We start from the raw sequence: 27,304 nt of genomic DNA on the forward strand, positions 1-27,304 counted from the left end.
AACTTCTTACAAAAAGTATAACACAAGTGGGGCCAAGAGCCTCATAAGTAAAGAGATGCCAAGTGCAAAGTAAGACAGAGGAAAGTTCTCGGAACTATGACTGTATGCAATATATTGTGAAAAAGCTTCTTATGAAAGAGCCAGGCTGTAACAACTTCAAACCTGCTTTAGAAAGACTGCTTTAAGAGTCCTCAACCTTAGAAATACGCTTGCCTTTTCATTTTTCAGACGTGCATCCTTATAATCTAGTTTATTTTCCTTTGTCTTCTCTGTACCTTTAAGAAATGAATAGAAAACATTTTACAATACAAGTGAAACAGGAAGCAGTGAATATAACAGGTTACATTACTGACACTTTTACAAAACCTAAAGTAATTGCAAAGAAAATTTCCACAACAACCATTTTCCTTAAGTTCATATAATCCATGCTTAGAAGGCCCTGCAGGTTCCTAGATATGCATGTGCAAAAGTGTGCTCTGTCCTCATTAAGAAAAAATTAATTTAAATATGCTAAAAAGCTGACAAACATTTTCCATGGTATTATTATATTACTATAAATATGAACATTTTCTTCTTTCAAGAAAATATGTCCCATCTTGGTCTAAGTAAAGCTGGGGGTGTAGGCAAGAATTTAAAAAGAAGTAAAACAAATCCAGAAGAACAAAACAAAAAACAAAAACAACACAAGGAAAAAAACCAAACTCTACACATTTCACACAATTTAGCTGTTTTCTTGCAATTAGACAGTACTATTGCACAATAAACTTTCTTCAGGGAAACAATATTTACATATACTTTAGCATATCATGGTCTGCTAAGAACTGACCATGCTTCATCTGCAGAGGATAAATTTCTTACAGTGTTCATCCTCACAACACAGTAAGTATTTTAAGACCAGACAAGAACAGAACACAAGAATTCAGAGCTATCAGGCTGACAGGAAGGTAATGGCTTAGTACCACAAGAAGAAAGATGTGTCAGTGCTCAAAGAGAGTCCTGTGCCACAGCACAACTGAGCCTGGACCCACCACTGACCCACCAGTGATAATTGGCCTACAACTCTCAAATCAGACTCATGCTGTAGTTCAGGGAAGACTTTACAAATGCATCTGAGGACTCTGCACCATGAAACAGGTAAGATGTGACTTCTCTGCCCTCAACACTACTCAGTAGCCCCAAGAAAAGGAGAAACAAGTGAAGACAGAAGTAAAAGAACAAGGGGCAACAGGCTAGCAGTAGTTTCAAACTCAGTAGGTACAGGAAGAGGAACAGGGTAAAAGAGAACTCCACTGAAGAGTGGGTCTCTCCAAAGTTTGCAATTAGTTAGGGTTCCTTTATCTCTGAATTCTTTTACAACCCAGCCAAAAGACACCTCATGGGAAAAATATGTAATTTGTTCCATTCTAACTCCTGGTACTTACAGAGTACAAAACTCCACTGCTGTTTTCAGCTATAAAATTTGCAGTACCAGCAGCAAGACACTTTCTGAATCTAATGTGCTGATGATCACCGTCAAGCAAAGCATAAGATCATCCATTTTCTACATGGAAACTGAATTTTTTTTTAATAAAAAATATATATTTCTAGGTAAACCAGGACAGTGCCCTTAAAATACTAAAAAAACCCCAAACATTTTCAAAGACTAGCAAGCTTACTCTCCAGAACAAACTAAGCTCATCACTTTATAGTATTATGTGCATGTTCATGTTGGCTTAAGTATACGATCAGTTATTTATCTCCAGCTCAGACTTCTAATCTAAGCTGCCAGAATAAGGAAATATGGTATAGCTTTATTTTTAGGCTCATATTTTAGGTTTGGCTTTTTTTGACACTTCCTATAGTAATATAATTTAAGAATTATACTGAGTTTACATGCAGTGCTTTGAGCTGCTTCACAGCTAGATACTTTTTCTTGACAAATTCACCCTCCAGAGATAAGGATTACATTTCTCTCCTATGGCTCAGGTATTCATTATGATTGGTACCTAAAGAGCTACACAAACGCAAATTGCTGGTTTATAAAAAAGTATCACCAGATGGCAGTAGAAACCCATCCTTGCCTTCAAACTTAGGACCAGATGGAACCATTACAAGCTCTACCGCCAAGATAACCACAGAATTTCACCCGTTAGTTGGATATTGCAGACATTTGTCATATTTGAACTAAGTATTTAACTTAAAGACAAACATTTTTTCCAATAATTAATATTCAACCTTGAAAGAGCTACCAAGTTCAATACAGCATCAAACAGACCAACTAGTATCACAGGTTTTAGCTTAAGGAAGGCAAAGTTTTTCTCTACAAATTCACACTGATCATCTAAAGCTCTATACACAGGCAGTAACTTAAAAGCAATTCAAATAAATTTGTTCACACTAGAAACAATTGAATAATTACGACATGGAAAACAAGAGCAAGAAAATGAGTCATGTGGCCTGCCACCACTAAATGGCTACACTGTTCTTTCACTCCCCAGTGAACAAGAATTTGGCAGCACTACAAAGAAGACAGCAAGCTCATTTGCCTAAAGATACCAGACACCTTCATGGTGTTTTTTAAAAAATAGAGTATCTGTAATTTTCCAGCTTTACAGAGAGTAAACGGATCAAAAAGTGGGCAATGTAAGACAACACAGATATTGCACAGTACAGACCCGGTCTAAGACAAAAAACATTACACAGGAAAATTAAGGAATGGAAAATGAAAAGGTAGCAAGAGGAGTAGAACAACAATTAAACTGCAGCAGATCTGATGTTCTTAAAAATAATCTGGGGTTTGGTTCAAATGTACCATTTAAAAATTAAGCCATCCCACATTTCTTCAAATGCACATCCCTGATTTACACAGCAATGAACCACTACCCTTTCAGTGCTACACCACCAGATTCCATTCATTGATCCAGTACTTTGCTACTCAAAAAAAGAGCCTGAACTCTTTATTTACACAAAACTTAGGCTGCAATATACACAAGAACAAATGCTAGACTTAAATTCTAGCAAGCAGATAATATTCCAGGATCTAATTCTCAGAACACAAGCAACTGAAATTGATCAAAACTCTAATTTTCTACCTACCTCTTTAGAGAGCTACAAGATTGGCAAACTATGAATTTGCACAGAATTAAGACTAAAATTACATCTTGCAGAACCTCCCTCGTACCCACAACATTCAGAGTAAGATATGCTCAACAAAGGCAAAGGTCTGCTGAGACACTTTTAACAATACTTGATTTCCTCTACTGCTGGGACTTCAGTTTATGGTTCTCCCAAGAACATCACATGGAGCAAGCTGCTAATGAACACATGTTTAAAGGACAGGCTTGAGTCTGGAGAGTTCACAGGCTTTCTGGCAAGTTCCCAATACCTCTAGTGATCTTTAAATGCCTCGTCCATAGTCACTTTCACATATACATCTATTTTACTGTATTAGTTAAAGTTTGAAATTCTAATCTACTTTTATACCACATAGCAAGAACAGGAGGGAAAACAAACTAAACTGAGAGGACTGGTGATACTCCTAGCTCCTTGCCCTCATATAACATTATCAAATCAGAAAAGTCCCAGCTGATGCCACAGTTACAGCATAATTCCTTTTCTTAACTGTGAAACCTAAACTAGCACTTTCTTTTTCTTTTCAAATAGAGACTAGAGGTTTGATATACTGTTTGTGGGGGTTTCAGTTTTTCAACTGAAAATAGAAGCACTTAAATAGGGTAAAATTTACTCACTCTGGTTATTTTTTCTGCTAGCCTGAACTTCTCCTACAGGGATAGACTGCAAAGCTGTCATAATCCTCTGTGCAGTATCAGATAAAGGCACTTTAGAAGTCTCACATGCTATGTATGATGTATACTGTTCCATTTTTAAGATTACACCTAAACAAAGAACACACAAAAATTATGCATAGCAAGGCCACAGAACAATCTGCACTTACATTCTGTTGACACTAAAGACAAAATACAGCGAACATGTTCAGCCATTCATTCTCAACAGAAAATGACATTTCCTTCCTAAGATGCTGAACAGTTTCTAAGTATTGTAAATAAAAATAAGCAAATTGCAATCATTTACAAAAATCACTACGTGAAATGTCTTTGAAAGCATTTTAATACATTAAGCAGTCCTATCAAGTAAAGGTAACTTCCAATAAAATACATCTGAAAAATAAAACAAAAACTATCATTACTGTTTGAAATTCTGAAATGCTTCCTCATCCTCAGCATCGTTAAGCTACTCTTTACTAGCATATACATACACTTACTGATATTAGTGTTTGGATTTTATCAAGAAAAAACAACCTTTCCATCAACTGCCAAAACAGCAAACACAAGATGAAAAAAGAAACAAGTTTTACTATAATGATTTACAAACATTAGTGATGGGTTGTTTCAGAAAATACTTATGATAAAGGATTTCTATTCCTTAAACTTTGTGTAGTTGATGTACTCAAGTACTACTACATACTAATAATATGGAAACAGTTACTATGGTTTCTCAGTTTAAGAAACAGGTCAACAATGTCTGAAGTCTCTACAAGATGTCACTGCTATTTTTTTTTAAGGCAGTTGCTTTTCCAGTTGACAAGTAGCCATATTTTATAAAACTAAAACATACAAGCTACTTGGAGAGCCAGTATATACTGGCTCAGATTAGAGACATACAACACAGATTAGAGAACCAGAAACAAGTTTCCATTCTGATGACTTTGTTAACATTCTATAGTTATGAATAGAAAAATACAGAAAACTTACACAAAGACCAATACCCAATATTTCCAAAATACTTACAGGAGTCAAGCTTTAAAAGTCAATTGCTCTACCAAAAACTTCTGTTAAGTCAATTACTCCTGTAGAAGCTAGTAACAGGAGTTCTCTTACTCTAGTCTTCTCCCACTAAATCCAGACCATGGGTAGACTTACAAGTTTAAGCACCAAGAAGTGTTTGCTCTGCTTACACGGAAATATTTTTCATAGTTGAAAACCATGGCAGACTGCAAGTTTGAGTGCTTACAAGTAGGAACATTGGTATCCAGGACCAAAGAGGAACATCCATCAGCTGCATTAATAATGGCTATACCTATCTTACTCAAATTGATATTAAGTAGGCAAAAAGAAGAGAGGCACAGAATTACTTTCTTTTCCCTGACATTCCAGGAGTCAAAAGTATAATATTTCCCCATGCACAGCTCCTCCATTTTATAATGAAGAGCAATGCTACACACTGCAATGCTATACCATGTTTTTATCCCTACACAGGATAGAAACACTCCCTGCTTCCTAGGGTGGGGAACCCACAGTCTCAAAGCCTCAGGAGCTTATCAAAATTAGAACCTAGCAGAAAAATGGAAGCAAGACACAATGCATGAGAACAGTCTAAAACAAACACACAGATTCATCATGAATACTGACAACAGTGAACTGAATTTAGTGTTTGACATTTAATTGTAACAGAGTACATCAAGGTAACCAGCATGAAAGCCACACAAAGACATTCAAGCAGTAAGCTAAAAAAAAATAATTCAAAGTTTAAAAATAAGTTATACTCACATAAGAGGTAAAAGTATGCCATCAAAATAGTTTTAAGACTACTGTTACTGAAGTTAAAGCTAATTTACTAATCATCAATATGTACATGCTTGAAAGCATGTGCAGCCAATCCCATAAAAATATATAAGATGTGCAGCCAATCCCATAAAAACATATAAGACTGGGAGTTATCACACTATAAAAAACTATTTAATTCCATTGGTACGTTAGGAAGCTATATAAAAAAATTGATAAACAGTCTAACAATGCACTATGAGACTGTTTAGCAGAATAATGAAAGCAGAATGACTAGCAGAATAATGAAAGTATCAGGACTGTGAATTGAAATGCCTATCATTATAAAACATACAGCAAACATATAAATCCAAAAGGAAATTTAAAATTCTTTTTCTTTGACAATCCCAGTATGAGTATGGACTGGTTGCAATGGAAAGAAGAGGCAGTAACATAAATTAAGAGATATCAGATTTGTCTTAAAATAGACATTTAGGATACTTGAAAAAAGTTCTGGTACATATATCAACATGTCTGACAGAACCAAATCTTCATAGAAAAACTGTAAGGGAGACAATCAGGCAGTATCTGCCTTAGAGACAGCTCTTCAGAAGGCACACATTACATTCATGTTCCAAAGTCTGGAATGTCTTCTCCATATTTATTTTGCAGTTCACATATGAAAAGGCTCTTGGCATGCAAGAAAACTTATCTCAATGCTATGAAATGTTCCTTTTTGTGCTATGCTATGTGTAGTAGAAATCAACATGCAGGGTAGCAAAAGAGCAGTCTGAATGTAATTCATTTAATTAACCCACTTATTACCTCATATCAAAGAGCTTTGACAATACTGAAATTTGAACTCAGTGAGCAGATGCCAAAAGCCATAAAAAGTAGCAGAGAATCCAATCTTGGTAACCTGCAGTTAAACATCCATTGCAATGATAAACATTAGCCTTGATAAGCTAATACTAATCATTCCATTAACTTGTAGACAGTTTGCATTAACATGCTTTCCTTTTTTAAGTGTACAAAGTTTAAGTATTAAGAAATCCACTGGTGGTGAACTTCTCATCTTCCAGATTACTGACTTTAGCCTCAGACTGCTGCTCCAGCTTCTCCACCATCTCTCTCAAGTGATCTTCATCTTTGAAAAAATACACGTACAAGTTTCTTTCCATCTGATGAAGCTTATTGGACTCTATAAAGTTTTTCTTTGACTTCACATCAGCAACCAGACCCACAAGGAGTTTATTTAGTTTCTTTAAATCAGCTTCCAGTTGATTAAACAGGTCAGTAAGTTCCTAACAAAAAAATACAAGATTAAAAATAATTACTTTTATATTGTTAATACACTAGCTGAAATATAATACAAGTTTTTTTGCTTTTGGAATTAAAAGTAAGTAAGTGAAGTGTCACCACAAAAAAAACCCAACACACAGGTGACAAGGTGACTCCATTCAATTTATGTAGTTTTTTAAATTTTGAGTTCCTGGTAACGGTACTCATATTAGGTCACAAAAAATGTAATTCCATTTACTTGTTTACTAAACCAGATGAATAAAGAAAGATCTCGCCCTCTGCTACATAGGCTGAATACATTTTCAATCAATTACAACAGACAAACAAACAAAAAAAACCCAAAACCAAAACAAAGCACAAAAAAAAGGACAATTTAAATTTAAAATTAAATCATTAATTACCAGCTACTCATTAATCATTAATTCCCAACTGTCATCCAAATTATAGATCAGTGTAAGCAGGTTAGTCATCTTCTTGCACATTATTTCTTTAATAAAGGAAATACTTTTCTTGAAAAATAATACCAATAAAGAGATGTCACTATGTTTTAAGAGGTAACTTGAACTGGGAAGAAAGGGATTTGATTTATAACAAGTAAAGCCAAAATGCATTTTGTTCCAATTATAAAGATTCATTTTTTAATAAAAACTGTTTGGTATGTTACAAATTGACAGATGAAAGCGTTAATATTTTCTTGGTTAAAGACATGAAAATATATTTATGTAACAGAAGACTTCCTTCAATACTCTTGAGATATCGTCAATTACTTAAAAAATGTAACAAGTTTCATTTAACAACTCCTATTCCCATTTCAAAAAGGCTCTAAACCTGGGAGCTCTGTAGCAGGACTGTCCTACTACAATGGTCCTTCAAAATTCTGATATTCTTTATTGTCCAAATGAGCCTCCCAAGGCCAGGCTTTTTAAGGGGTCAACTCATATTATTCAGGTGCAACAGGTAATGGGGAAAAAAGCCCATCTGAAATAAAGAGAAATTTAAACAAATTTTCCAGTGACATCATATTCAGATGACATTATTTCCAACACCATAAACTTACTAGTAATACATGACTGTACAGGCCTTTGAGACCAAAGTTAGATGCAATAATTTGCTCAGATACTGAAGTTTTTTCCTGCCAACTTAAAAAAATTCTAACATGGACCATGTAAATACTGAGCCCATTGTCATTATGCTAATAAATTTGTTGCTGATTGTGGGAGTCAGTTTATGTGTCTACAGCCTTCAGCATTTTTCTCAGTAAGTAACACAACACACACTGACATAATAGTTTTAATAATGAGGTAAGTGCTTACTGGATTACGGAGTTGTAGCTGCTTTCCTCCACGATACAGAGCATTGTGAACAGAATCCACATCACTCTTCATCTTGGACAAAAGGAGAGACTGTTCTTGAGAAGATGCTGCTAGCTCATCTTCTGCTCTAGCACAATCCTGCTTTAACTGCTGAGCCATCTGCTCCAAGCTTTCATATGTTTTACACAATGTCTGGTTATCTTCTCCTTCCAGAAGCTGATGTAGCCTGTAAGAAATGAAGTTAGCCACACAAGCATTTTTAAGTTCCCAAGAACTCCTGACATTATTAATAAAGATTTTAGAAGATTTTCATGTTGACAAGCCAGACTAGTCAGACCAGTAAAGGGCAGTACTGCTCAGAGTACTCTTACTTACACTGCTGTATCTCTCATTGATTTCATTATTCTACCTATATAGAGTTAGTATGTAATTAATAGGACTCAAAAATATTTCAATAATAGCGATGATATTCCAAGATAACAGCTAAAAAGTACAATGAATACAAATAAAGTTGACAACATGCTTTTGCTAACTTTGCTCAGTTGCTACTACCACCCCTGTATATGAGTATCTTCTGGAGTTGAGTCCCAGTAAAGATTCTGATTGGCTCTAGTAAGAGCAGGAGCTATATTTAAATAGTAACTGAGTTTGTTTCAAGCATTTTCTGTTTAGAAAATCTTTAGGATTTGTAACACTTTCAAATTCCCTTCACAGTCATGAATACTAAGATGTGCCATTAAAAAAAGTGGAAAAGTATCTAGGCAACATTCTGATTCACTGTTTTGGAGCCTTAATAATAAACCCGAACAAAAATGTTAGAAGTCGCCAATGCAAACACGCAACAGGAGCAAAATTAATGCTGCTTAATTATTGCAGTTATTCTCTGTGCAAAATCATACTCAACTATCACTTAACATTAATTAAAACACACTTAAAGCACCATCTTAAAAGGAGGAAAAGTCTGACATTAACAAACCTATAATTATAAAATAAACCTCATCAAAACGTTTAGAGTCTTGGAAGTGACAGTAACAGAGCACACATTCCTACTGTATCACTTGAGCTACAAAAGGACATAATTACTTCGATGGTTAAAGACCACGGGTGACAGGACACTGAAGCCTCCTGGCAACATCTGACATATTCAAGGAGCTGTTCCTCTCCTCTACCACATGGGGTTTTTTGCAGACTAAGCTGGTGAGGTCATGCATATGATCTGGGAAATCATAGTTATTATAAACAGCTCTCTACATCTGTAAGTCTAGAGCTTTCAAGAGGTCCTAGTTAAGGGCACTGTATAAAGCCAGACTTTTTTTATATTCTGGATATTCCTTGGGAATGCTTCAGCGATATGAACAAGACAGATAATTGAGCAGCTTTTCCTCAGGCAAAATTGTGAAGAATTTCAAAGAATAAGAGACAAGTCTCATATCTTGAAGGCTTCAATTCTGGAGAATTCAAAATACAAACTGAACTAAGAACTTAGGAACAGAAAAGGCTCACCTTGCCTAAGTCTTTATCTCCCCAATAATTATTTCAAAATAAGTAAAAGTTCAATAGTGACTATAATGGCTTACCTGTAAGAGAAACCATCCTCTGAACTAATAGTACTTCTTGGCTTTGCACGTTCAGTTTGTTCAGTTATCACCTGTATCCCCCGCTGCAAATCAATACTGCTCTGCTTCAGAGACTCTACCAAATTCTCAACATGACAGCACATCTCCTTATGTTTCTTCAACTCCATTTCATAGCCGAGCTCAATCAGTTCAAAAGATGCTTTCTTTCTTATCAAATGCCTGTATATTTCATCTTGTCTTGAAGCATAATATTCCTGCTGAGCAATTTGGTGATCCATGTATGCTTTCACCACTGGTGCAATAAAACGCTGTGCATTCTCTTTCAGAAGAGGAAGAAGTTCTTCCCTGCTTATCCTAGCTATATCCTGTCTAATCTTTGAAATTTCATCATTCAAATCAGATATTTTGGCATCCAGGTTTTCTTGCTTTCCAATATCCTGCATGAAGAAAAACATTTGTCAATTTCTTCATGGTTCCCTCCAAGCCACTGCATTTTTTCAGCTCATACAAGATTCATATACTTAAATCATATTAAAATCACTGCATCTTTTCTAACTACAAAATTAAATGAAAACTCCACAAGCTGTTTTACAGGATTTTACATCATAAGGCAAATACATATTTACAAAGTAGGCATCAAATAAATGGATTTCAATAAATAGTAATTTCACTCCAGGGCCAGGAAACAACTCACTGTGAAAGAATAGAAGAGCTGTCATTTTACTTAGCACCCAAACTTCAAGCATGTCTAACTGAAATCTCACATGCAAACATAATTTTTTATAGTCAGTCAGATGTCTATCAATGCTGCTATTGCAATCAATCTTATTCAAATTACTCTGATCAATCAAGCCCTATATGCTAGTCATCCATAAACAAAAATATACAAATTGGCACAATGCCTCCAGTTAGTCCATGACTGGCATAAGCTAATATTTTTCCTTCTGTTAGGATTTCTACACATTCTTAAATTCCATCTGTCTGTCATTCACTTGTCAACAGATTTCTGGGGCTTCACAGTCATTTATTTGGTATTTAAGACATGCCACCATAATGTCACCATATTAGAAATATTTTAAATTCAAAAGTCAGTGAATTAAAACTTGCCAACTTTATGCTATGGAATATAAACAAAATAAATTTATCATATTAGTTCCTCAATACCAGAAATTTTCAACCAGTGTTAAGCTTTGTTCATTATCCAAACAACTCACAGTTACAATTTGAGATTTCCAAGTTAAACTAAACTGGAAAGGTACTACTAAATTCCTGGGCTTTAGAAGTAGTAATTCTTGAAAGTAGAATTAAATATACTTTGCCATACCAAAAAATTCCTAACTACATAAACTGGGCCTATTTCACAAGGAGCTTTGCGAGCAAAACTAAAACTTCATAAATGTGCAATTTCACCATGAAAAAAATAGTTGAAAAAAACCCAGTAACTTGGCAATTCCTTTTACTATATTCCAGCTGAACACGCCTGCCTGTTTAAAACTCCACTACCTCCTATCACCTTTTGTGGCTTACCTTGCTCTCTAAGGACTGCAGCATGCTCTCTGCACATTTTAAAGCTGAATTCATGCTCTCCTCTTTAGCTTGCATCTTAATTCGCTGATGTTGAGCACAAACGTAGGCTGCCTGGAGCCTCGCTATCTCTTTGATCTCTTCACAAACATCAGTAGTCTCAACACAAGTGACTTGCTTGCTTGTATCCCCAAGCTGAAAGGTGTCTTCAGGAGATTTTTCAGCCCATTCAGACATCCCTCGATAGCAATGCTTATCGTTTTTTATGTACGAGATAAGTGCTGCAGTGCTTTGTTCTTCCTGAGCCAAATACTCGTCCAAAGAAAGTTGGGAAAAAAACACGGGATGCTGAGCTGACCCTTGCTCTGAATCTGAGGCAGTGAAGAAAGAGGACAGTTTCTTAGCTGCCTCTGTAAGAGACTGTAGTTCACTACTAAGCTTTTTATTTGCTGCAATAAAGATTTCCAGTCCGTCTTTCAGGTATTTATGTGCTTCTTGCTCTCTGCTTTCTGATATTTTTAACATCTGTGTGTTTGCAACAACCATCATTTGAAGCTTATTATGCCGATGAGCTTGAAGTTTTTTTAACTGCTGAAGAGTTTGAAGCTCATCCTCTAGTTCCTCCTCTTCTTCCTCCTCCTTTTGGCTACTGTTCTTTGAATCCACAGGCTTCAAGGTTTTAAGGACTTCATCCAGTGCATTTCCTTCCAAAATGGGCTTGCCAGACTGAATAAGATTATCAAAATCTTGCAGTTCTTTTTCAGATACCACATGCTCCTCATTTACATTTCCACAAAACCACTCCAGAAAAGATTTGTCTTCCAAAGACTCAAACAGCCAGTCAAAATCTTCTCCATTCAGCTCATCAGCTTTAGGATAGCCAATTTTCTTTAGAGTTTTCACAAAATCATTTCCACAGCTCATGATTAAAATATTTTTGTAAGCACAAAAGATCCAAATACATGAAAAAACTTGTGGTATTATTCCAGTTGTAATTATTGTGTCATTTTAAACGAATATTTAATATTTAAATAAGAATTCTGTACAGGAAAAACAAAGTGTCAGATCACACCAGAAAAATGAATGCTATTCTGGATTAGAATGCTATTCAAGGACTAGAAACCTTTTTTTTTTTTTCCTGGATGTCTTAATGTATTTTTTGTTCATTAAATCAGGACATATACTTACAGCAGTTAAATCCCTGATCTTTGCAAGCACATGTTTTTAATTCACATACATGTACTATTGAAATAGATGACTACCATTAATTTAAAAGCAACAAGTGAAAATACTGAGTAATTAATTGGCCTGCAAGTAGCTTATAGTTTTCCCTCACATTAAATAGAAAACCACCTACAACCATTTTAACACTTACAAAATGACAGCTTCCAGCTTATTCTAAAAACAAAATTAGTGATGTTACACTGCACTTCAAGATCTTGCTTATATTCTTTTTTTTACTTCAGTGGCAAGAGCAGAATCTTGTCTTCTAGACCTTCATTTTGAAGTTTCTTCTGAAAATGGAACAAGTAATATTTTAAAAGTATATCAACATAACTATGCATTTTTTGACCAATAATAAAAAATTAAGATTGCTTGCTTCTGAATATAATGAACACTTACAAGTTATAAAAGCAAGAGTTCGCTGTTTTGCTGTTTCCCAGCAAACACACTATCAGCTTTTGGACTCTAAAGTGAGACCAACTAACAGCAAAGAATAGTATAAATTATCAAGTCAGACCTTGTCTGCACTACTCTGGTAATATCCAGGGTTTTTTTAAGATTGGTATTACTTAATACTTTGTTTCTAAACTATACACTCCATACATTTCTAGACATATACACTACAAACCCCTCTGCCAGCTGCTCTGGAAGGGGTGAATACTGAACAAGTGAACGCATCCTTCTGAAACTCAGTATTTAACTTCTCTTAGAGTTACAGATTACGTAGGAAATAGAATTTGTTATAGAGGCTTCATGTCACAGGGCAGCTTTCCAACTGCCCTCTGCCTTCCATGCTAAAAAAGGGCTTCCGTGAAAATAAATCAATGCAAAGGAGCGCGCACAGCTGTACGTGTGTGCATGCAGATCAACCAGGGCACGCTGACACTGCCGCTCAAGCCGCCACCAAACACCAAAAAAACACCTTCAGCCCCTAAGGAACCAACGCACTCTGCCCGTCCCCAGCACCGGGACGTCCGACCGCCACCCCTAGCTCAGCCCGCACCAGTGGAGCCCTCAGGGGATGAGCCTCAGCCCCGGCCGGGCAGGGCCCAGCTCCGGGACAGCAGCTGCTGCCTTACAACCTCCACGGGAGTCTCGTCCCGGGCGGCACAGGGCAGGACGAGGAGACGGAGGGGAGCAGGGCGGCTGCTGTCCCCCAACCCCACATCCCTCGGTACTCACCCACTGACGGGAGGGGAGGGATGGGGAGCGGCAGAGAGGGGAAAGCGGCGGGAAGCGGCGGGAGAGCTGAGGGAGCGCGCGGGAGGGGGGGGGAGGGGCGGGGCCGCACGCGGCGCCAACGGCTCGAAACGCCCGCCACGCGCTAGTCTCGCGCGGCCTCCTCTCGCGGCGCCGCCGAGAGCTGCGCGCGACAGCAGAGGGGGGAAGAGTGCGCCTGCGCGCCTGCGCGCGCCGATGGACCCGCGCGGGAGGGGGCGGGGCGGGGGCGATGACGTCACGGGCGGGGGTGGTGGCGGCGGCGGCTGAGGGGGCGCGGGGGAGAGAGCCGGGGTGAGGCGGGGTGCGGGGCTGTGCGGTCTCCGGTCTCCCCCCCCCCCCCCCCGTCGGAGCCCTCTGCTTTCTGTGGCAGGGAGAGCACGGGGGGAGACCCGACTGCGGTTTGACATCGCTCAGCTTTGGCCGAATCCCTGTGCCCACCTGGCTCCCCCACCCGGAGACACGGCTGGTGGTGGCCCCAAGGCTCCTGCCCGCACTGCTGTGCCAGTGACTCGCCTTTTCGTGGACTTTTTGTGCACGGATTTCTCCCATTGTGAAGGTGTTTATACCCACCCCCCAAAAAAACTTGCACGCTTCCTAAATTCCTTCACTACGTGATGCTTAGAAAGGCGCTTTCTGTATTGTTTTTTAGCCCTCTCTTGAGCACACCGACTCATCCTTGCCTCAGCGCTGCGGGGTTTGGTGAATTAAACCCCCTTTGCATTAACCACAAATAAATTTCCCCTCACCTTGAGTGTGTTTGGAGATTTACAAAATCTGACCTGGCTAAAGCAAGTGCTCCCTTCCTCTAGGATTTCAGTTGTCCTCTTCTACCTCATGTAGCATCTCTGCACCTTGCTTGAGGTGCAGGGATGAGACCACACATGGTACTCAAGGCATGGGTGCACCAAGGTTTTCTACAAAACCCTTGTTTCCGATGCTCCTCCCTGTTTTTCTTGGCTTTTTTGGATGCTGCCGCTCACAGAGCCACCAGAAAGCTCTCAGCAAGGATTGCAGGGCCTCTGCTGCATTGCAAGGACTGGTTCTGAGTCGAGCATCATGTAAACTTTTCACTAACAGCTTGAGCATCCTTCATCAGCCACTCTTTGAGTTTAGCCATCTTTGTTTCCTGTTTACATCTTGCATGCCACGTTTTTCTGGGCTTCCCTCCTTGCCTGGAGATCACCTCCCTAACTTTCTCACTGAGTCACACAGGGAATGGGGGAGGTTTGGCCCATGGTTTTCTATTTGCATCAGGCATTTTGCTTGGGCTTCTAGCGTGGTGGTTTTTAAACCTTCTGGGTGCTCATGGATTTCTTTTGAACTGCTCATTTAGGGTTTTCTGGCATTTTTGCATGGGTCATTTTCTTAAAATTGAGTATCACTTCGCTTTATGTTTCTTGCTCTCTCTTCTGACAGTGTTAAGCTTAATTATATTGTGGTTGTTACTATGGAGCAGTTCGCCTACGAATAGCTCTTGAATTAGATGCTCTGCACTGCTGAAGACTAAATTCAGAGTGGCTTTCCCCCCCCCCCCCCCCGTGGTTTCAAAGGCAGTTATTCTAGAAAGAAATAATTCATTACATAAAGAAATGTTATCTCTACATTTCACCCTGTTGAGGCACTGACCCAGTCTGTATGTGGGTGGCTGAGCCCTCCCACTATGTGTCCTAAATGTGCAGCTTCTCTAATCTTACTTAATGCAATTGTTGAAATGAATCAACACAGGGAAATGAGCAACCTTGCAGCTCAGCACAGCTAAGACTAACTCACATGGGGTTTTCTAGATCAAAATCAGCACCTGCAGTGCCTGCAAAGTGCAGTACGTTGATTTCTGGTATAATGTAGTCTGTGCAAGACACTTTTAAATTAAATCCTGACCTGGCAGTGAGTTCTCGTGGGTAAAAAGAGCTGTAGTGTTGAATTTCTCCCCATCAGATTACAGCCTGATATGCATCTGCAATTTAGGCCAGTTGAAGTTTTCAAATTGTCTTGCAGATAGAGTGCATTGCATCTTTCCAATGGGGAAGTAACAACAGCATTCTCTAGCTTGTTTCATAAGACAATACAGTTTCAGTTCAGCCAGATATTTGCACTGAAATCAACTTGTCCTACATTGCTATTCTGTTGGGGTTTTGTCTTTGTCTTTTCCATTTCCTAAATACAAGTGATACTCATGCAAAAAATGGCTGAGGAAAAGCAAATTTTAAACACGAAAAAACTTCCTAAAATTCTGCTGTCCTGAGAGCAATTCAGCTCTAAGACAGAAATCTATCTTTTGTCTACCCAACTGTCTACCTGGATTACTGCAGCCAATGTCTTCAGTTCCCTGTGTAATCGATTTCAGGGACAGAGTCCCACCTCCCTCCTGGCCTTTCATAAAACCTACATCTCCATCTCCTTCATCTCTGTTTAGCTGGGCAAGCAGGACTGTATGCTCATGCTGGAGCTGCTTTTGAGCTCCATACGTGCTGGCCAGTAGCCACTTCTCAAAACAGCCTTCAGACACAGTCAGTGCAGGGAACAGATTATTTCTCTTTCTCCCAGACATGGAATTTCCATGGAAGTTTTCACCACAAGTTATTATCACAGCCTCTGTCCTATCGCTTTGGTAAATTTTGCGAAAATTAGCCTAAAGATTCAGAAGTTATCAAGAAAAGGAGGAAGGGAACAGATGGATGAAAGAGGAGTCGACAGACAGCATGATCTCATAATCCCTGCTGACACAGGAATTCAGGCTAGAATTGAAATATTTTAGGTCAGAACACTGTGGACTTAAACTTCACATTTTGAAAGAACAAGCCTCAAACGTAAAACAAATTCTCATGTTAGACAACTGATCAGCTTTTAGGGCAGAACAGCCTTCCCCTACAAACATGTCACAAACATATCTACAGAATTTTTTACAGCTCATTTTCCCCACCCAACCACAGCCCTGTGTGATTCAGTGTTTGCTTTTGCAGCTCCTTATGGGTCAAGATTGTTTTTCTTTGATTCATTTTTTTTTTCTCGGTTGTGTTCAGTCAAAACATAATTAAAGGCTTACCTTACCCTTTCTTTCCATCCTAGAAGCAGTTGTTTTGAAATCTGTGTCCAAGAACTGGAGAGGTTGCTTAGATAGCATATTGCCATGTTATGGTGGATTCCAGCAGATGAAGACACAGACATTTCTGGATGGATCTCTGAAAGCTCTGCACTATTCCATCCATGCCATGCTGAGTTTTTTCCACTGCAAAATATGACATCATTGTGCCTGATACCTCAGAGAAACTCTTGGTCACCCATCAGCCAAGGCTGTAAAAAAAACAGGCAAGGAGTGGGTTGCCATCATATAGGCATTGCAGCTGGCAGTATAAACTCTTCCACTGGGATACATCTGTCAGCTGAAAAACTCTAAAAGTGTTTTGCTTATTACTGCTTTAGGGTTTCATTTTGGTAAAAAAAAAACAACCAAAAAAACCCAAAAAACCAAAAACCAAAAAAACAGAACAAAAAAAAAACCCACCAAACCAACAAAAACCAGAACAAAAAACCCCCACCAAACCAACAAAAAACAACCAACCCTCCCCCCCAGAAAAACTACTAAAAAAACCCAGAAGACATGGCAATAAGTATCTAGCTAATGAACTGCACGTCTAAAAGCTTTTTCATTTTGCATCACACTGCACAGCTGCTCAGAGCAGCCACAGGATGTTAGAGGTCCGTGCTGCAGATTGCTGTACCAACCACTCTTTAGAAACACCCTGTCCTAAAAGGTAATTAATTGCTTTAAGGAAATTTATATTCTGTATCAAGCCCAGGTTTTGAAGTACCATGTGAACTTTTATTAAAACAAAGTCAGAAGACAGGAGTTTGGCACCAACTTGTTTTCTCTCCTTAGGACATGTATTGGCTCTCTAGAGGAAAGGTAGATTTCAGTCTCAGACCTGGTATTCCCAGAAAAGCAGGTCAAAGTGATTAGTTTTCTTCAGCTTTGTTGGACTCAATGCCACAAATTTAAAAGAAGCTCTTACATGTCTGGGCTAACACTACGAGTTTGTTCAGCCATATGATGAACAACATCTTTTTTTTTCTAGAAAATTGTTTTCTTACTCTTTTCACCTTGTTCTGGATTAAGACCCTGAGTGGGGCAGATCAGTGGGTCTGTCTGCAAATAGGTTTTGTTCAGAAGAACCTAGTCCAGACCTTTGTGTGAGAGCAGGGGCCTCATCAGGGCCCTTGAAGGACCATTCAGATCCATTCTGCTTTCTTGCTCTGCTCCCTCTTTCTCATCAAACTCCTCAGTGGGGCAGTGCTTTCTCTGCTCAGCAGTGACACTGGAGAGAGGCATTTGTGGGGTTTATACAGAGCTGTGTCCTCAGCCCAGTGACTGTAAAATCATAGCAGAAAAAAGGAAATCAGCAACTGCTCCTCTTCCCAATCCAGCCCCTCTGGCAGCAGTCATGCCAGCCCTCAGCTCCTCTGTCTGCCACAGCACCATCACACCTTGCTTGCCATGTTGGTCCTTAAAAACGGGGTAATTCAGAGTTTTTAGAATGATAACTGAGAACTTTGCCACTGAAACCACTCATAATTCTTTTAGGGGAAGCTGGTGGTTACATCATTGTTCATTGAATTATAACTTAAGGCTATGAATTTAATTATAACAGGCTTTGACAGAAGATGTTCATCCTGATAGGTAAGGCAAGCTTTTGGACATCTAATATTCAGTTTGAAACATTCATCATTAGCAAAATGATGAAGCTTACTTTTCTCATGAACAAATCGTAAGACATTAGAAATGTCAGGAAAGAAGTTGCATAGGTCATAAAATGTACAGGATTTACAGGTCATAAAATGTTACAGGATTTCTCAGTACAGGCTGAGAAATGTGGTGCTGTCCCAAAGTATAGCACTGCTAAATGTTTGACAATTTTTTTCCCGTTGAAGGCTAATTTATAATAATTGTATTTTATGCTTATTCTGTGATAGTACTAATTTAATAAGAAATGCTTTGATTAAAAGAATAGCTTACTATGCTTTGCACATGAATATTTTTACTGATTCAGGTCTTCTTACTTGAATCAAACATAAACATTTTGACAAGGTATTTACCAAGACTTCAGCTTAAAACTGCTATTTCTATATTTTTAATATATTGCTGTATTCAAGTGCAACATGCTTGACAAACAAACAAAAATCACTGGCTGTCGGAGACTGCAGCTGAGAGTCTAATGATGGAATTTGCAAATGCATTTTTGTTCTGTCTCTCATCTCCCCTGCTCACTAAAATGCTCATTTTTAGCTGTACATCACTTGTGATGTGACTTTCATATTCGAGAAAATACATGTGTAGAACTTTTAGACTGCCTTTTAACAGTTTTTTTCTTCTGTCTTATACAGAGCTCGAATGATTTCAACTCTTAATTACTTAAAATAGATACTAACCCAGTTCAATTTGCTCTTTGTTTTACAGGTTTGTTTGTCTACAGAATGTAATTGTGGAAACTTATACAGCAGCTATGGTTACAGACAAATAACATTAATGAATATTGGGGATCCATTGGGCCAACATATATAAAAGAACTTTAGTTTAAATAGCATTCCAACCTTTGTACCATGCTATTAATTTGAATTGCTCAAACTCAGTGAGCCCCTTATGAAATACTCAGTAACTCTTCATTTGCAAAGAGAAGAAACACTATATACAAAAAATCCCAAATGATGAAAAATTTAGAAAAACAACCTTGAAAACTACAACAAAATGATATAAAAAATTCTATCTATATTATGAAATTATAACAATACTGCACAATACTCTTGTGTGCTGCAGAGAGCAGTGAGCACTGTGCACATGTAAAAATGATTCTGTACAGGATAAAACATCTCACTGACCACGAACCTTTGCTTTGGCTCCGGGACCCAGTGGTTCTGGCACTGAACCCACTCACTGATACCCTTAGGTAACAATTCACTGGCAAACAGCAGAAGGCTCTGTGTCAGTGCTTCACATGCTCCAAAATGTCATCATTTGAAAATCCACGCTGCCCGGACCCTTTCAAAAACAGTGTTCAGCTACATTTTACACCTCTAGTGCAAAAGGGAAGAAAAAAGAAATTGAGCAGCTGGAGTGGTTTCACACTGCTTTGCCAGTGAGCGAGGCTCTGTCTGGATGTGCCTCCCCAGGAATCCTTTGCTGGGGATAATTTACAATGCTTCAGGTAGAAAGAACAGCCAAGGGGACCAAATGGTTTCTGATCTTTTCTGTTTCATATATCCCCTGTGTTTTAATTCAGGTAGCTCCACAACACACGTGGATGTTTCTTTTGCAGCTGCCAATTAACAACAGTGCATTTAGTCAGTCACTGAAGCAAACTGACTCATTTCATTGCTGGTGAAAAGAATTTCTGAGTGTGGTTGACCCATTGCTATTTATAGGGAGTACAGCTCTTCCTTAAAGAGTATCTAAAGTCATTCAATTTTCCCTCCACCAATTTCAGAGAGTACAAGTCAGTGGGTTAAGTAACACTGTTAGTGGCTCCTACCACGTGCAGAATCAATGGTCTTGAGTAGTAAACACATAAAGAACCAGATTTCTGAAAGAGTAATATGTTTTGCAGACATCCCTTTATCAACACCATCACAAAAGGAAAAGTGCATAAAAATAATTTTAATTTAATTAAAAGCTGTCATCGTGTGGCTCTTCTTAAAAATGTGTTTCTCTTCCACAGGGCTGATCTGCAAAGATGAAAAAGATCACTGCTAATTACCAGTCTGCTACAAGTTGGTAACGTGGTGAAATAATGACTTGTCACAGTAGCAGAGACTGCTGAACATACCTCCCAGAAAAGCAGAAGCACATCCTGTGTGTGAACAGGGACTGGGGCTTGGAACGGGAGCAGATCTGCAGGCAGAGCTCACACATACACAGCTTCACCTCATTCCACTTCCCAGTGCCCCTGGCTTGTAACTTCATTCACTGAAATGGGTTATGCAGAGTGCAGAGTCAGATGCTCAGAATAGGGGTGTTTATCAGTCATTTATTTGTAGATCGATAAAAGTAAATTTTTTATTAAATACAAAATGATGTGAGGCTGCATGTGGCATAGCTGAATACATACTCATCCAAGCCAAGAAAAATAACATTGTTTAAGGTCAGGAAAAAGTCTTAATTCTTTAACTTGGATGCAAGTTATATTAGATTATAATTCTTTTTGTTTTCCACTCTAAATTTTAGACTAAGAAATCAGGATAAAAACTCACCTGTAAACACTAGATGAAAAACTGTCCTTCTTGTGGATTTTCAGGGGTCAATTTATTTCTGCTTTAATCTGATAAAACTCACTCTCAACTGAGTCTGCATTTTGCACAAAACAATACAAGATCCTGTCCATAGGTAGCAATGTGTTGTGGAGTTCCTACTGGCCAAATTTTCACTTTTCAGAAGATAACAAACCAGCTGCCATGGGCTGGGGGGGAGGTAGAGGATGGGAAGAGAAAAGATGTGAGCAAAGGAGATTCTTCCTCCAAATTGCCATGGAGAATCTGCAGGAAAAGCAATTTTGGTTTGTTGTTTGGTTTTTTTTTTTTTGTTTTTTGTTTTTTTTTTTTTTTTTTTTTTTTTGTGGGGGTTTTTTTTGTTTTTTTGGGGGTTTTTTTTGGGTTTTTTTTTTTGTACCTCTTTCCAGTGATGACAGTGTGCTCACAGAGCTAGAGTCAGAGCTAACCCAGGAGCAACAGAGACACACATCCTCCCAACACCTGCAGGCTGCAAAGGAAAACCCTTCCTTTCCTCTCCCTCCAGGAAAGAGGCCAAACCACTACGACTCCGTAAAAAGAACTTAATGACTTCATCTCTCCAGAGCCTTTTCCACAGAGGAAAAGACCTAGCAGCCCCATAATCTTGTCCCTGTTCCTTCTTTTCCTATGTGGTAATAATACAGAAAATAGATTATTTGAGCAGTGGTGTCTCCTCACCTGCTAAAAGCAGTCATGACACAGAATGGTGGAGCTGGCAAGGCACTGGCAGCATTTCTCCTCTCAGCAAGGAGAATGCTTTCTGCAGTCACCTTGTGGTTACACACACACACACGGAGCACATAGGCAGATACCCAGCTTAAAAAAAAAAAAAAAAAAAAAAGAAATAAGACACTATAGACACAAACCAGAAAAAAGACAATTTGCATCCCAAGGTGCTATGGCCAGGGGTAGCACTGTGCTGGCTCCTCAATAGCAAGTCAGGTCCCTGCAGGAATGTCAGAGCCAGTGATGGGGACCATGGATCAGATGGGACAGGGCTGGACACCAAACCCAACACCTGAAACCCATGTGCCATCCCCTTCAACTGGGCTGCTCCTGTCCCAGCTGCAGAAAAGGAGGCTGTGCCTAAAATACCACCTTAAACTGAGCTGCACTGGAAGGAGAACGACACAGGCAGTGTGGTGTTATTTTTCTTTACCATAATCATAGCCCCCAGCTGGGATAACTGAAAAAGCAAAAACAAACAAACCCTTTTTATTTCCACTCAAGATTATTCGAGTAATTTTTATTGAAAATATAAGATCTACAAAGCCATGGATACCCAGCGTGGAAGAACTCATTAAGTTAGCACATTCATCTTTAAAAGGAAAATTTCAGGTCGACCTAAGGTACAATAATGTTCAACTTAAAATCTCGTTTTTCCTTCTGTAAGTTTCAAATCTCTTTTCATTAGGAGGTTCTGTGCAAGAGCTGCTTGTCATGAAAGGAAACACTTTACAACTCATGAATGTGTTCATTATATAATAAATGAACAGCAACAATATACTAGCTTTTTTTTTTTTTCCTGTTAACAGTCGTGTGTTAAAGTAAACTCTTGTTTTGTTTTGTTTTGTTTTTTCCATGATTTGGAAATTAGTTACATATGCACCAAAGGAGCTAGTAATTTCTGCTGCTTGTCAGCTACACACAATGAGTATATTGCTGTGTGCTTTCCCCAACAATGAGGATTTTAGTAATATGCAAGGTGTATAGAACATAATACCAAAACCTGCATCACAGAAAAGGTTAATTGTTTTCTTATTCAGCTGCCAGAGTTTATAACCTTAGGCCCCTCCCCAGAGCCAAAGTAGGGGTGGCCATCCACTAGGTTATGTAAATGAAACATATAGGTTTTCCTTGTTGGCAAGTTCCAAGCAGTAAGCGAGAGTGCAAACAAGGATCTGTAAAAGCTGCCACAAAATGTATTCATATTTCTACTCTGTGTTGTAAGAGCCAAAGGGAGGACACGTATGTCAGATGTTGAAAGAACAACTGAATCTTTGTTTTTGATCATTATGGTCAGTCTGTCATGAGGTCTTGTATTTAATGCTAAAAATGGCACCACACTTGGACATCCCATAGCCTTACACAGTACATTTGTGTTTCCCTAACCACCAAGCACTGGTCTCACAGAGACCCTGACTTTATAAGCTAACAAAATATAGATTTGGGTGCTGAAGAATCCAAGGGAAGGCTTATGCAAAGACAATTAACCCTCGCACCAAAACCTAATTTTATGATTTTACTTAAAGCCACACTGAATCAGTTGTGAGAGGGTGAAGATAAAAATGCACCTCTCTGCTTCATCCAGAGGAAGGTGGACAACTGACCGTTCAAACAGAGGGTCTGGAAACAAAGCTTAGTTGTCCTTTAAACAATGAAAAGGAGAGGCATACATAAATGGTCACCAAGGCACAATATGACAAAGGTGAAGAGTCCCTGAGACTCTGGTCTGGGTCTGTACCATTCCCCTCCCTATACAAGTAAATGAGAACATTTAGGAAAATATAATACAAAATCTCTTACAGGAAATATAGACTACACTTGCTAAAATCACTTCCCTAAAAGTGTTTATAGCTTTTTTCTTTTTTTTGTTTTTCTTTTTTTTTTTTCTATTTTTTTAATTTTTTTTTTTTTTTTTTTTTTTTTAAAAGACCTTCTTTAAACAGATAATGCAAAGACTGGTCCATTTTTTTCTTACCCGGCAAGCCAAGCTCTAATGACTTCACTAAGCTGAAGTTGTATTAAAATACATCTTCATAGTATTGCTACAAATTGGGTAAATATGTTCTGAACAGCTTGATGAGTACTAAATAAACTTTGCTGTTTTACAGCATACATTTTAAATTTTTTGCACTTTTTTAAGAATAGAAAATGCAATTATAGTGTGCAAAAGAAAAAAAAAAAAGATTAATTATTCCTAGCTGAATACTGTAGTTTTAAGCCATGCCTTCCATAAAAATGTGTTGACATGTGTAAATAGAAGAAAAGAAAAAAAATACAAGCAAACAGAGATTTCATTTCCTTGCAAGGAAAAGATTAACTATTGCAAACTGGATCATTTGAGTTCTGTATTCTTCAGACAAAGAAATGAAAAAAAACAACCCAAAAAACCACTGAAATGCTTCAAATGTCATCCATTCCACGACAACAGGTTAAAAATGCAGCACTGCTTTCTATTACTCCTGTTAACATGGACAGAATGACTTGCTGCTGGTTGGATATTGAATACAAAAAAGCAAAAGAAAGTTGAGATCATCCCACATGAAGTCATTATTAGAGCTGGCTTTTCCCCCGTTTTGAAGTACAGTAGTGACTTGCAAATATGACCTTTTCTAAAGATCATCTGAGATTTGAAGATTTATCTGCCTGCTTCATCCAAACAACTGCTGAAAGAATTTCTTCTATAGGGCACGCTATACAGCATTCAAAATGTGGTGGGTTTTTTTTTCCATTAATAAAATACCACAAAAGTAGTTTTAGGTTCTCCTATCTCCAAATCACTAACACATTATAGATTCCATTTATTCTTCTGCGTTTGAAAATGGTTTCTGCAAAATCAAAATAACTGTCAAACCCCCTTACACCATGCTTCCATCAGCTTGAATTTAATACTTCTTGAATGGAATGACATAATTTATTTTCTTTAATTTGCAGTATGGCTACATCAAGCTAGCTTTAAGTCACAACTGTACCTAACCACAGTTCTCTGCAGCAAACCCATGATTTACAATATCTAATATTGTGGTTAACAGTGCAGGGAACCGTGGGTAAGAAACCTCCATGCCAGAGTACTGTGGTTGGGGTTTCCTGGAAGAGTGGCAGTTGACACCTCTGGAATATTCTGTATAAGTGCTTCAGTCAGATGGTCCTGAGTTGAAGGGGTAACTCAGGCACTATGAGAGCCTGGCATTCAGTCTGCGGGAATGTGTGTAACCTCCGTCACTCGAACCGCTCTGCAAACTGTAGTGGTCTTCAGCATCACTGGCACTTCCAATACTGTCCATTTCACCTGGAGTAAACTCCATTCCTTCAATGTCTACTTCTAAAGAAAACATAAGGAGGCACATTTTGAGTAAGTAATTGTGGGCCAGTGTTGCCTGTGTCAATCAACATTCCGGTGAAACCCGACTTTAATTTTCCGTAATTAAAAAAAAATGGAACAGTAATTCCTGAGAAAAGGATCATCTTGTCCACCTGAAAATTAAAATCCCTTCTGTCCTCATCCAAATAAATATACTGCATGACATCAATACCAAATGCTGTCCCAGAACTGTTCCAACCTGTGCCTAGGTACTGATCTCAAATAAAAAAAAAAAAGAAAAAAAAGAAAACCCTTAGAGCCCACAATACTGCAGCACCATTCATGGTAATTCCAAGCTATACAGGTGTCAGCTAGTAGCAACCATGGTGTAACCATCTGTCCACCAGTAACTGCACCGTGACCGACAACTCCTCTCCCACAGGACCTGGAAAAATCCTCCTGTGCAAGTGTTCAGGCACAGAAAAACATCAAATGAGAAAAAAAGAAATGGTGACTGGCAGCTTGAAGAGCTCTGTCTTAAATGAGAACCAAATGTAGAGAACACTTGGCGACTGTTCATACAGAAAGTATTTTAAAATTTCACAATAAATGATGTGGAATTAACTTATTCATATGAATTAATTAAATCAAATAAAATATCTTTTTCCAAAAGGAAAATAATATGCAGCCTTACCAAGAATTGCACTACAAATTTAGAACAGAAAATGGTAACTGTTTAAAAAAATGGCGAAAACACGTGCGGTATAAATAGCCCTAAAAATACATGCACTATTGATAGTTTCAAAACTCAAGAGAAGAAAAAAAAAAATCAATTTTTTCAAAGTGTAAAAAAGATGCAGTAGTTTTGTACCCTACAAATCACATAATGGACGAACTTCACCTGGGTTTTCTCGAAAGCTTTTATTTTAGTTCTGAATTCTTGCTTCCCTACTTTCCTTTTCCTCCCTGCTCCTACAGCTGCTTTTGGGAAGCCCTTCCCTCATTACCTTGTTCAGAGTCAGTGGATATTGTTGATCCCATGCTGTCCGTGCGGATCCGCTCCATGCCCTGCACGGAAAGCTGCTCCAGCCGGCGCTTGAGGTAGCGGTGTTCCCGCTGTAGCTGTTCCTTAATATTTAGAGCTTTTCGGTCCTGTTCTTCCAATTTCTTAAAAGAGAGAGAAAGGGAATAAGCCAGCAGTTTCTACTCACATTAAAACTAGACTTAGTAGACTAAGATCTTTTTTGTAAACAATTTAGAAACAATTCCATTTAAAAAAATAATTTAAAGTTAAACTAGTACAATTTAAGCTGGCTAAGCCAGAGGTGAATTCATTTCATGATAAGATACAGGCATCCAGGGGAATTAAAAAAAAATTCCTCAGAGATTCTTGCCACTGGCAGAAGTTCCTCAGCTAAGACCAAATTTTTGTTGCCTCGGTTGTAGGGAATATTTACATCATTTTGTCAGGCAAAACTTGACATCATCTTTGACAAGCAGAGCACAGCTCAGGTTTCAGTTTTCAGGTTTCAGAATGTAACACCTCTTTAGGTGAAATAAGAGACTTATCATGATAAAGGAATTGTTGCAAGCCTCCTGAAAGGTCTCACTCCTACTGCAAGCCATGGAAATTTTTACCATTTAAAAAGCTTCATTAACAATAACCAGTATTAATAATACATATATAGTGCGTGGAATGTACTAACAATTCTCTCTATTCTTGCATTGTTTTTCTTTGAATTTCTGCAGAACAAACATGGTGATTCTGTGATAAACAAAATCCAACATTTCTCAGCAAACAGCCTGTGAAAAGATCCTTCCCACCCATCTATTGAATAAAGGAAGGTATTAATTTTGATAAAAAGAATACTTTACACCTGGTAAAATACACTGCACTGTTGGTCCACATGCAGTAACAGAAATAGTATCTTTTAAAACTTCAGCTGAACCCTCCTCGAAATCTGACAGCCATTTTTAAAAAGTGACTGTATAGTTAGGGAATAAAGTGTAATAACCATAGGATCAAAAGCATGAAGGACACATAAATCAAAACACATTATTAAAAAAAAACAACAGATCTACCTGATGAAATAAATTACAGGTTGCAGCAGTAAAAGCACTTGTAAGAAAGACCAGATTTCTCTGTGAGCTGTGTTTACACGACCACTGGGATTTAGGAGATGTGCAGGAAGTGACCACAGCTGCTGATGATTTCTCCCTACCATCTGAATGAACCTATGCTTGGTTTTCTGAGAAGAGCAGGGTGGGATAGTGCACAGCAAACCACAAGCAAAATGATTCCAG

The 27,304-nt window shown here is 38.4% G+C and overlaps 3 protein-coding genes and 1 long non-coding RNA gene across 8 annotated transcripts in view; 1 reads left to right on the top strand and 3 right to left on the bottom strand.

Annotated features, from left to right (window-relative positions):
• Positions 1-13,661, bottom strand: part of POLN (DNA polymerase nu) — an 86,590-nt gene extending 72,929 nt beyond the window's left edge. For all 3 annotated transcript variants that reach the window (XM_071753314.1, XM_071753315.1, XM_071753313.1), the window contains exons 1-3: positions 12,632-13,661; positions 3,729-3,875; positions 214-275 (exon numbers count right to left, since the gene is read on the bottom strand). In XM_071753314.1, coding sequence (XP_071609415.1) covers positions 214-275; positions 3,729-3,861 — 195 coding nt within the window. In that variant the 5' untranslated portion in view covers positions 3,862-3,875; positions 12,632-13,661. The remainder of the gene's footprint in view (positions 1-213; positions 276-3,728; positions 3,876-12,631) is intronic.
• On the bottom strand, positions 4,333-12,638 carry HAUS3 (HAUS augmin like complex subunit 3). The gene is made up of 4 exons (XM_071753317.1): positions 11,260-12,638; positions 9,733-10,169; positions 8,156-8,381; positions 4,333-6,844 (listed from the first exon to the last, which is right to left on the bottom strand). Exons 1-4 carry the CDS (start codon positions 12,178-12,180, stop codon positions 6,578-6,580), a joined length of 1,851 nt encoding a protein of 616 aa, XP_071609418.1. The 5' UTR covers positions 12,181-12,638; the 3' UTR covers positions 4,333-6,577.
• A 374-nt stretch (positions 13,662-14,035) lies between the features above and the next one.
• Positions 14,036-14,452, top strand: LOC139800227 (uncharacterized). Its single transcript, XR_011727662.1, has 2 exons — positions 14,036-14,257; positions 14,351-14,452. It is a non-coding gene; the product is annotated as an uncharacterized lncRNA (long non-coding RNA).
• Positions 14,453-22,188: 7,736 nt separating this feature from the next.
• MXD4 (MAX dimerization protein 4) overlaps positions 22,189-27,304 on the bottom strand; it is a 36,388-nt gene continuing 31,272 nt past the window's right edge. For all 3 annotated transcript variants that reach the window (XM_071753319.1, XM_071753318.1, XM_071753320.1), the window contains exons 5-6: positions 26,008-26,167; positions 22,189-25,021 (exon numbers count right to left, since the gene is read on the bottom strand). In XM_071753319.1, the coding sequence (XP_071609420.1) occupies positions 24,873-25,021; positions 26,008-26,167 (309 nt within the window). In that variant the 3' untranslated portion in view covers positions 22,189-24,872. The remainder of the gene's footprint in view (positions 25,022-26,007; positions 26,168-27,304) is intronic.

Source organism: Heliangelus exortis, chromosome 10 (assembly GCF_036169615.1).
Source record: "Heliangelus exortis chromosome 10, bHelExo1.hap1, whole genome shotgun sequence".
Classification (NCBI taxonomy): Eukaryota; Metazoa; Chordata; class Aves; order Apodiformes; family Trochilidae; genus Heliangelus; species Heliangelus exortis.

Excerpts from the sequence above, each read along its gene's own strand:
- HAUS3 (XM_071753317.1), bottom strand. The coding sequence starts at position 12,180 with ATGAGCTGTGGAAATGATTTTGTGAAAACTCTAAAGAAAATTGGCTAT. Across the intron at positions 10,170-11,259 it reads TGCAGTCCTTAGAGAGCAAG|GATATTGGAAAGCAAGAAAA; the intron begins GTAAGCCACAAA and ends TTCTTCATGCAG. Across the intron at positions 8,382-9,732 it reads GAGGATGGTTTCTCTTACAG|GCTACATCAGCTTCTGGAAG; the intron begins GTAAGCCATTAT and ends CATTTCTTACAG.